We start from the raw sequence: 11,177 nt of genomic DNA, 5'->3' as shown, positions 1-11,177 counted from the left end.
GCTGCGTGTTTCCCGCTATGGCTGTCTGGGCCCCAATAATAATTCTTACATTGTGAACATAATTTAGCCTCTTAATTTTGCAAGTTGAGGGCATCAACTTGAGGCTCTCGACTATCACTAGGAAATAACAGGTAGAGCTGAGAAGCAGGCTCTGTACCAATTGGGGCGTTACGCCAGAAAGAGAAACAGAGTACCCTGAGCCCGATGCAGACCGCACCCACATTGCACCCCTCTTGCTACGCCACTGGATCGATCGAGTTTGCGCAGGGAAGGGTGAAATGAACCCGAGAGAAACGCCAATTCTAAATCCTATCGAATGCAATGCGCTAACGATCAATTTCCTTCTAGCTCTATATAAGCGGGTGTTCGGGTCGGCGTTCTGATCATAATTAATTCAGGTGTTCTAAGGCAAACTAGTTCCTTGGAGGACGAACCAATCCAAATCACAGACCAATCATGAAGGTAGTAGATTTATTATCGATTGAATCGATCAGTTCAGCATAATTAATTATATTATTCCAACAGTGCATGGTAGCTGCAGTCATCTTGGCCTTGGCCGTTGTCTCGGAAGCCGGAATCGTCCCAGCCTGGCCTTATGGAGTGGCCGCCCATTGGGGAGCTTCAACTGTGATCCAGTCCAACGTTTTGGCCCATCCTTACGGAGCTCTGTCCCACGCTGCCATCCATGCTGCCTATCCAGCAGTTCATGCTCATGTGGCTCACGTTGCTCCAGCTGTCTATGCTGCCCCGCTCATAACCGCTCCTCATGTTCCAGCTGCTTCCGTTGCCCACCACGCTGGAGTCGTTCCAGGAGCCACCTCTGTTACCGCTACCCGAGGTGCCGTCCATGTTGCTCCACTTCCAGGACACGCCGTCTCTCAGCAACAGCTGAACCTTGCTCCAGCTCCGGGTGTTGTGATCTATTACGGATCGTCTAAAGAAAACGTGTAGACAGTTTGCTTGCACAGTATAGACTAGTTTATTATAGACATCGGGTATACAGAATACAAATGGGAAGTAAAGGCTACAATCACATATACAACATCTCCCTTTTTCAAGTATTTCTTTTTCTTATAAATCTAGAGTTTCGCCTATAATTTGCTAAATTCGTTTTCACAACATACGATCTAGGTTCATCTAATTTTCGCAATATTTCCCCCCTTACCCACTTTTTGGTTGCTTGATCTTGTGCGAGTATTAAGTCGCCTTCTTCAAATTCTGATCTTGGATGTGCTGACTTATCGTAGTCTTGCTTATATCTTTGCTGATTCTCCTTCAATTGTTCTCTGATGACATCATCCTTCATTCCTTTGAGCCGATTCTCGGCCACCGGCAACTTCGACCTTAAACTCCTGCTCATTAAAATCTCTGCTGGTGATACACTTAGGCCAGCTGCTGGAGTGTTATTATACTCCAACAACGCGTAGTAGAAATCCACGTTATCTTCAGTACACTTTCGCATTATTCTTTTTACTGTTTGAACACACCGTTCACTAAATCCATTGGATTGTGGATAGTTTGGGCTACTCGTAAGAACTCGACATCCCCAGTTCGAGCAAAAATCTTTAACTGCTACAGAGTTGAAAGGGTTATTATCGCAAACAATGGTTTTTGGTACACCAAAGATGCAAAATGTGCGTCTGAACACCTCGCAAACATCCTTTGCCGATTTACCCTTAGTTTCCGCTACATGAATCCACTTGGAAAAGTAATCGGCTATCATCAAAAATGATTTTCCTCCAAATTCGAAAAAATCACTACCCAGCTGCTCGAAACATCGTTGTGGAATTGGGAGTGATAGAAGAGGTTCCTTTACATTTGATCTGTGGAACTGCTCACAAACAGCGCACTTTGCTACAGTATCTTCGATGTCCTGGTTCATTCTCGGCCAGAAAAAAATTGTTGCTGCTCGCTTCTTCGTTTTTGTAATTCCACCATGCGTTTCATGAAGCAGTTGTAACATTTGTCGTCTCATACAGCTAGGCACGAATAGCTTTTCTTCCATGAATAACAGCCCACCGTCTTCATATAACTTGTCTCTAAACTGCCAGTAATATCGAAGATCATCAGGTAGTTTGGAACGATCATTAGGCCAACCATCTCTGTAGACCTGTAGCAACTTTGAGAGAATCGGATCATTACTTGTTTCCTTCCTGAACTCCTCTAATTTGTCACTCGAAACGTTTATTGTGTGTACTACATAGTCCAGACTGGTTGATATTTTTTCTTCTGACTGGATGAACGCTCTAGAAAGAAAATCAGCTAAGTACATGTATTTGCCGGGCACATAATGAAGTTTTAGGTTGTACTTTGAAAGTTTCATCCTAATCCGTTGCAACCTTGAGGCGTGAATTTTTGATACCGGTTTCTCCATCAGCGCTACTAGAGGTTTATGGTCGGTTTGCACTTTAACTTCTCTTCCATAAATGTAGTGATGGTACTTCTTGCACGCAAAAAGAATGGCCAAAAACTCCTTTTCCACTTGGGCATAATTCTGTTCACTAGTTGAAAGGCTTCTTGAACTGTACGCCAGCGGCTTTCCATCTTGGAGCAAACACGCTCCTAGTCCACATTTTGACGCATCCGATTGGATTACTAAACCCTTATGTTCGTCAAAAATGCTCAAAACTGGTGCAGTGGTGATGGATTTTTTGATATTGTTGACCGCGTCCGAATGAATTGGCAGCCACTTGAAAACCGTATCTTTTTTCAGCAGCTCTCTGAGTGGGGCAGTCATTTCTGCTAAACGTGGAAGAAAGCTTCTAAGGTAGTTCACTGTTCCCAAAAATCGTTGCAATGCTTTCGTATTGTTTGGCATATCCATTTCGATGATCGCTTTCGTACGTTCTGGATCCGGTTCCATTCCTTTCGCCGAAAACAGGTGGCCCATATATTTCACTCTTCGCACTCGCAGTTGAATCTTCTTCGGGTTGAATTTGGCGTTGATTTCTGCAGCTCGACGTAAAACGGCACTTAACCGACGGTCGTGTTCTTCTCGGGTTCGCCCATAAATCAATATGTCATCGATATAAATGATGACGCCCTCGAGATCTCCGAAAAAGTGTTCATTCCATTTTTGAAACATTTCGGCAGATACATTTAGCCCAAATGGTAGTCGCAGGAACTTGAAAATACCGAACGGTGTACTGAAACTGCAAATGTCACTAGAAGCATCATCGAGTTCCATATGATAAAAGCCATCTTTAAGGTCCAACACGGTGTAGTACTCCGCGCCACTTAACGCTGAAGCCAAATCCTCCAGGGTAGGAATTTGATAAAAATCCCTCCTCAACGCAGCATTCAATTCAGCAGGGTCCAGGCACACCCTAATATCTCCATTAGGTTTCTCGACGACAGTGACATGATGAACCCACCCCGTTGGTGTATCTACTCGACTAATGATACTCGACTTTTCCATCTCCTGTAGCTTCCTTTTTAGCTTTTCTTTTAACGCTAGCGCAATACGGCGGGGAGGATGTTGCACTGGAATAGCATCAGATTTTAGAGAAAGATGACACTTTTCACTAAATTTACCTACTCCTTCAAAAACGTCTCGATGTTTTTCTACAAGATCATGGGTGCTTTCACAGTGAACTGAGTCAATATTAGGAGAACAACGCTTCAATAGTCCTAGCCGAACGCATGTTGTGAGCCCTAGTATCGGTTGTGTGCTTACATCTGTAACCCAAAATTCGTCAATTAGTTCAAGTTCGTTGTGACATACCTTCAACTCAACAATAGCTTTGGGTTTATAAACTACACCTCCATATGCACGAAAAGTTATTATGGGCTTAGATTTAACGTTCAAACACATTTTGTTAAAAACATCACACGGAATAAAATTTACGTCCGATCCAGTATCTAGCTTAAACCTCAGCACAGTATTTTCTACCTTCACATCGGCATACCACCTCTCTTTTTTAATATTTACCAAACTGAGTGGCGGCATTTCTCGTACCACTGAACTAACGATGACGTCATTGCACTCATCAGCATCACCCCAATCTCTCGCTCTCGTTGAACCGTCGGAGCTCTCCACGCGAATTTCTTGGTTCAGCACTGGTCTACTTCGGCAAGCTCGCTGGTAGTGGTGCATTTTCTGGCATCTCCTACACTGCTGTCCATATGCGGGACATCTCCCTTTAGCATGGCTTGTTAGGCAATACTCACATTGTTTGATGCTTCTATTGTCACGGCTTCCACTCTGTATAGAACGGTTGGGCATCACATTAGGTGGTACCGCACTTCTATCAACCGCTTCCACCCTTACGTTGCTCGAGGACCCACGGTTGATAAGCCTTAGTTGTTTCCTCTTTACCTCGTCCAGCCTCGCCGCCTCGATCGCTGCATTCAATGTGACGTCTTTCGTGCAGTCCTTGGTGATAAGCTTGTCCCTCAGTTCAGTACTATGGCAGCCAAAGATAATGCGATCCCGTATCATTTTGTCTTCCTCCAGAGTACAACAGTCTTTCACCAAAGTGCGGAGATCGGTCAGAAAATGTTCAAACGGTTCATTTTCTGCCTGACAACGGGAATAGAACTTCCAGCGTGAATATATCTCGTTGTTCCGTGGATTGCAGTATGCATCAAATTTTTCCACCACTTTTGCATACGTACGACCTTCTTCATCATCAAAAACGAACGTATTATACACTTCAACAGCATCATCACCAATCAGGTTCAGAAGAGTCGCAACTTTCACTTTATCAGCCTTCGTGTCATATCCAATAGCTATCATGAAAAATTCCAACTGCTGCTTAAACTTTTTCCAATGCTCCGCCACATTTCCTGATAACTCCAATGTATCCGGTCGCTTGAAGCTATCCATCCTGAATGTCTCTCCGATGTACTGTTGCGAACTGACTGTTCCGCGGGGTCTTCCAATTGGCCGCAATGTAGCTATTCGTTCAATCTGTTCAGCCGTAAATTTTGCCAAATTACTCCTGGGCGGCCACTTTTTTCGCTTAAGCGAAATTCGTAGGTTCGGTTTATCCGGAGCCGATGGATGCTTTTTGATTTTCATCACTTTATTACCGGCTGCGCCATGTTGTGATCTATTACGGATCGTCTAAAGAAAACGTGTAGACAGTTTGCTTGCACAGTATAGACTAGTTTATTATAGACATCGGGTATACAGAATACAAATGGGAAGTAAAGGCTACAATCACATATACAACACCGGGAACCATCTAAAATGTGAACTCCTTCGGAACACCTGACGTAATGCTAGTCACCGGATCAGAGCAGGATTCCATTCTTCAACAACAACAAAAATGAGGAACCGTTCAACTGAAGCTGGATTGGATTTTCATGTTCTTTTCTTCTCCCCCCACTGTCTATCACTCTGTCGTTCAAAAGTGCACTCTATCGCATCCTAGTTAAGTCCATCTCGAATGAATGCAAGTTTTGGACCAACAAGTGAATAAAATTGTTTTCATTGTTTCTTCATAAACTGAATAGTTTTAATTATGGATTTGAAAGAACAAGGAAAACTCAAGGGGGTACTAGACTTTGACCTAGATATCAGACAGTTCCTTCATTTCGATAACACTGCGGAACGCGTTTTTGTCTCCAGCAGAAAAATACCTCTATTTTCTTAATTAAGGGTTGCTGAATGCATTGCCGGTTACAGAAATATCGTAGCACTTCTAGTTTTCGAAATATTGGTTGTTGAAATTGCAAAAATTGACTATTTCAGCCTACTTGCATGCAAGTTTGCCAGCTTGTAAGGCAATTTATTTGCTTAATTTGCCACAGAATTCAAACTTTATGTGTATAACAATACTTATCATCCAAATTTATGATATTTTTGATGCGGGAAAGTATTTTTTTGATGGTTTAGAAAAGTATTGTGTTTTGCCATATAAGAAAAACGATGAATTTTGTATGGAGACTGCAAGCATGTTGAAAAAGATCGGTTTAGTCTAAATTTAATCGTGAAATTTCAACCAAAATATATCTAAAACGAAAGTCCTCTTTTGCATGCTCGGTGGATAAGATCACATAAAAGTTTGATAAAATATACTTCAAATTTTAGGAAAACATCAATAATACCAATGTTTTACAAAACTTTGGCGACCTGTAGCTAAAAATTATGACGTGCTGGAAAGTTTTGGAAAACGGCATCAGATTCAGCAACCCCAAATCTACTAGAGACACATAATTTGATCCTTGAGACACGCAAAAATGTCATTTTTGTTGCGCTGTGTAACTGATGTTATTATTCTCAGAGAAAAATCACAATATATTTTATTTCATTAATTTCAAACAGCTATATGGTATTGGGAAGATTTTCAAGTTTAAACATGGAAACTGGAGTACGCCCCATACGTCTATTTATGAATATGTCTTTAAAAATAAAATTTTCAGATTAATACTGCTAGATAAATTCTTCATCAACGTATATCTTGATGGTTTTAGTGCAAACTGATCATCTACGAACCAGATGTTCATTATGCAAGTTGCATTATACATAAATTCTGAGTGTCAGCTTACAGAATCACTATCTGTTAGCAAAATTCAAGGCAACGTAGGATTCAGTGAAGACAAATAAGCTTCCTTCCTTCCTTCTGGCGTTACGTCCCAACTGGGACAAAGCCTGCTTCTCAGCTTAGTGTTCTTATGAGCACTTCCACAGTTATTAACTGAGAGCTTTCTATGCCAATTGACCATGTTTGCATGTGTATATCGTGTGGCAGGTACGAAGATACTCTATGCCCTGGGAAGTCGAGAAAATTTCCTACCCGAAAAGATCCTCGACCGGCGGGATTCGAACCCACGACCCTCAGCTTGGTCTTGCTGAATAGCTGCGCGTTTACCGCTACGGCTATCTGGGCCCCCAGAAGCTACATATATAATAAAATATGCTCAACTTTAAAGAAAATCTTCTTGACATCTTTGAAAACATTTAAACAAAGCTATAAAATTCCCAGAAATACCTACTGGAATACTTGCAAGAGTTTCAAAAGAAGTATTTGTAGATTTTTAAGCTCCTGCAATCTTGTACCCATCATGGGAATTTTTGAAGAATGCTTCCAGCAACCCTTAGAATTTCTAGAGGAAACTCTGAATGAGTTCTTGTACTCCGTTTAAAATATTCCAGAAGAATTCTTAAGAGGGTACTTAATAGGAAAAAATTCCCAAAGAATCCCTGACGGAATACACAGAGCAATATCCTAAGGGCCTCCTAGTGAAATCCAAGAAAAATATTTCTATCCTCAGGAGGATACTATTGTACACATTGTCGTAGAAATTGCAGGATGAAAAATGTGCATTATTCTTAAAGACCCTTCAAAGATGCCTTAAATGAAAACTTCATTGAATTTTTAAATAAATGTCTAGATTGATTCTTAGAGAAATTCTTGGAAAATTGTTACGAATAACTGACTTCATCGCGTTCAAGAATATGACCATTCGTAGCACCTACTTCCAGCTCAGCCTTCTCCAACAAAATCGACATCAGCACCCATCGTGGCGCTAACATTGACTCTGACCACTATCTGGTGATGGTGTAACTGCGCCCAAAACTCTCAGTCGTTAACAACATACGGTACCGACGGCCACCCCGGTATGACCTATTGCGGCTTAAGCAACCGGATGTCGCAACTGCGTACGCGCAGCACCTCCAGGCTGTATTACCTGAAGAGGGTTACCTAATTGAATATACCTCATTACCTAATTGAACTATACCTAATTGAATAACGAAGCAGTTTACCTAATTTTTGAGTTGACTTTATCCAAAATTAAGTATATCGATTATTCTCTCAACCCAAAATCTCTCGGTATTCTCTCTCTTCCCCACCAATGTTATCAAAAATAGAGAGAGCTGCACCTACCTAATGGGGGTAGTTTGGTCCAATAAGCCAAATTTGAGTTGAAGCTTTCTTCAACTTTGAAGTTGTCTTCCACAAAGTTGTTTGATATCTTAAAACGCGTGTTTTTGCTGAACATCGCATCTCTCTATCTCTTAAAGTAAAGGAATTATCGGTAGAAATCGTTTCAATAAGACTTTTTTGTTCAAAAGTTATAATCCATAAATAGATTCTTATAGACTATTGTTTTTATCATCTGTTGAAAGGGAAGATATGATTTTTTTTTATGATTTGTAAGAGTTGTCTGCGCCATTTTGCGCCGAAGGCAGTAATAGGGGCTTAAACTACCCCTTGAAAAAAACAGTAATTCATAAGCAACTTTGTTACTTCAAAAGATAGCGTGATGATGTGTTCAGCAAAAACACGGGTTTTTTCATGACAAATAACTTTGTAGAAAGCACTAAAAATGTCGAAATTCTTGGAAAAAAAATTTGATTAAAAATATGATTTTTATTTCTCAAAAAGTATAAGAGATAGAAAAATCATGTCTTCAACAAAGTTATTTCAAATTACCAATTGTACAACTTTGCTGAAGACACCATATGTCTATCTGAATGTTTAGAGAAAATATTTTTTCTATCTCACTGCTGGGTGGATTGATCACAAAACTTTTTTCATCAGAAGATGCGCTTTAATATACCAAGAAACTTCTCCGAACAAACTATATCGCTAAAATCAACGGTTTGGGCGCTATTCAAAAAGCACATCAAATCGACGAAATAAAACATAGTGCATCGGAGTTTTTTCTCCATCCAATTGTCTGAAGCTTTACAGTAAAACCGCACTTATGTACAGTTCCAAAACAGAATAAAGAACTGCTTGAGCATTTTCACGATTCACTTTGGCATGGGGATTTTTTCTCGGCTGAACTATCTAAAACTTTGCAATAAAAAGCATGTCGCAAAACGACGCAATTTGTGTCCAAATATGAGCTCAGTAGCTTTTAAGGAATCTCTGTGCCAAAATGAGTCAAAAGTGCGAAGAGTAAGGTACTTGGCCCTACATTACAAATTCCGCTAGAATTTCGATAAGAATATTCTTAGGAGTTTATTTAGGATTTTATCATCCATACCATATTTTATCCTCAAGGATTTCACCAGAAATCATCAGCATTAGAAACTGCTGTGAATATTTTTAGAAGCTTGCTTAAGGATTTCTTAGGAACAAAGTATCTGTCGTGGGAAGATTTGTTTGAAAAATCTTCGAGAATTTATCTACCAAAGATAACTGTTTAAACATAGGTCAAAAATTTCACATACAATCTCAATGATATATTTGAACTATTGCCAATAATGGTTTTGTTAGAATCAGTTACAAATTTTACTTTGTTCCATCCTCCCAATAACCACCAAAGTTCTGAAGAATTTGCGAAGAATCCCACCAGGCAGCTGACAAAGTTTGTCAAGTATGAAGCCGCAAATATTCCAGCAATTTCCTATGAATAACTTATGATATGATCACAGTTTTGGGGGCCTTCCTCAGCCGAGTGGTTAGAGTCCGCGGCTACAAAGCAAAGCCATGCTGAAGTTGTCTGTGTTCGAATCCCGGTAAGTCCAGGATCTTTTCGTAAAGGAAATTTCCTTGACTTCCCTGGGCATAGAGTATCTTTGTACTTGCCCACACGATATACGAATGCAAAAATGGCAACTTTGGCAAAGAAAGCTCTCAGTTAATAACTGTGGAAGTACTTATAAGAACACTACGCTGAAAAGCAGGCTCTGTCCCAGTGAGGACGTAATGCCAAGAAGAAGAAGAAGAAGGTGATGATCAGTGATCACAGTTTTAATGTGCAAGGTTACAAAAGATTGAATTCGAAGAGATGCGCGTCATTATATCTGGCTTACAATCTTTAACTGACTGAATGACATTGAAGGTATTTTCACAGTTGGATGAAGCAAAATGCAGCCGTTTGAAAATATTTGAAAAATGAAAAGTTGCAAAGCGGTAAAAAAGCGTTCATAAAAAAAAAACAAGGTAAAACATACCTCACATTTATTCATCAGTCAAGAGAAACGACACGTATTCTCAATGGCTTCTTGGGGATCCGCGGTGGTTGAAAAACTCTGATCTAGAATTAAAATTTCCACTTAAGAAAAAATACTTGAATAAGCTCGTAGAGGTCTACAAAACACATTATTGATCGTAAAATATGATGTACAACGTGCATCTCATCAATCAATTAGTGCAAACCGTTCGAAAGCTTGGAGCTTCTTATTACACCCATATGAAATTGGAAATATCATGCTCATAGGATGGAAAAATGAGACTATTTCGAGGTTTTCCTGAAGAGTAAAAGTTGAACTTAAAATTCACAACACGAATCCTCATACGATTCATGTGAGAGTGCATCGAAATGCGAGAATTTTTCGGGTACTCTAAAACATGCTTCGGGAGGAATCTGAAACATGCTACTCTATGATTATTTTATTTCCAATGATGAACAATTTATAAGCATACATCGGTTGCTGATAGACTCAAATAAGAAAAGTTATGTTTAAGGAGAATTTGATGTAGAAATGGCTTATAGGGAAGATGACAGACGGGGTAGGTGGTCTGGTGGTTATCGCTTCTGCTTCATAAGCAGAAGGTCATGGGTTCAATCCCAGGCCCGTCCCTTTCCTCGTACTTTGTAGTTGTATATCTCTCACTTGCTTCTATCATCCATTCTAAATCTATCGCACTCAAACTATTCGTTCATAGCAAACGCTAGAACCAGAGACGGACAAGAAACCGTTTCCCTAACGCTTCCATTCTTCCACGCGCATGCCTTTCCTTTACGCCTGATTCATAGGCAGTCTGCTAACCACAAAAGCAAACCTCTCTGCCATGCCTTTCCTCCAATCCATACACTCCCGCATGAACTGGCGTAGATGCAGTAGTATATACGGTCTACGTGGGAGCCAGTATAATGCATCATCAATTTCTCCCCCTTCCCCACATTGGTCTGCATTCTGACGTGGCAGGCACCATTATCGCTAAAAATAGAAGATCACCAGCAATTATACACTTAGGATGCCTGTTAGTCCCAAGCAGTCATTCGGTTGGTTCCTTGTGTAAGTGCAGCTGATCTGGCGATACTGGAGTAGCATCCACGGGCGGCCAATCAAGCTTAAGCTCAAGCTCAATGGCTTATAGGGAAGATGAAAGTTCCTTGCAAATTGCAAATTGAAAACGCAAATTGATTAAAGTCAAACTCATGAAAAAAAAGAATCATAAGTTATGAAGTCTAGTATAGATCATGTTAAGTTTTTTTTTTTTCAAAAGTGAAAATAAACTTCATTTCATGATTCATGACTCATCATTTCA

At 40.3% G+C, this 11,177-nt stretch overlaps 1 protein-coding gene across 2 annotated transcripts; it reads left to right on the top strand.

The window, feature by feature from the left end:
* The first annotated feature begins 354 nt into the window (after window positions 1–354).
* On the top strand, window positions 355–5,452 carry LOC5573904 (adult cuticle protein 1). 2 transcript variants are annotated; one of them, XM_021842531.1, is made up of 3 exons: window positions 355–462; window positions 526–906; window positions 5,179–5,452. In XM_021842531.1, exons 1-3 carry the CDS (start codon window positions 457–459, stop codon window positions 5,191–5,193), a joined length of 402 nt encoding a protein of 133 aa, XP_021698223.1. In that variant the 5' UTR covers window positions 355–456; the 3' UTR covers window positions 5,194–5,452. The 2 variants fall into 2 exon arrangements, with proteins under 2 accessions (XP_021698223.1, XP_021698222.1); XM_021842530.1 differs by having other exon boundaries at window positions 526–910; window positions 5,183–5,452.
* Window positions 5,453–11,177: the final 5,725 nt, after the last annotated feature.

This window comes from Aedes aegypti, chromosome 2 (genome assembly GCF_002204515.2).
Source record: "Aedes aegypti strain LVP_AGWG chromosome 2, AaegL5.0 Primary Assembly, whole genome shotgun sequence".
In the NCBI taxonomy this organism is placed as follows: domain Eukaryota; kingdom Metazoa; phylum Arthropoda; class Insecta; order Diptera; family Culicidae; genus Aedes; species Aedes aegypti.
This window is presented reverse-complemented; position numbering and strand designations above follow the sequence as displayed.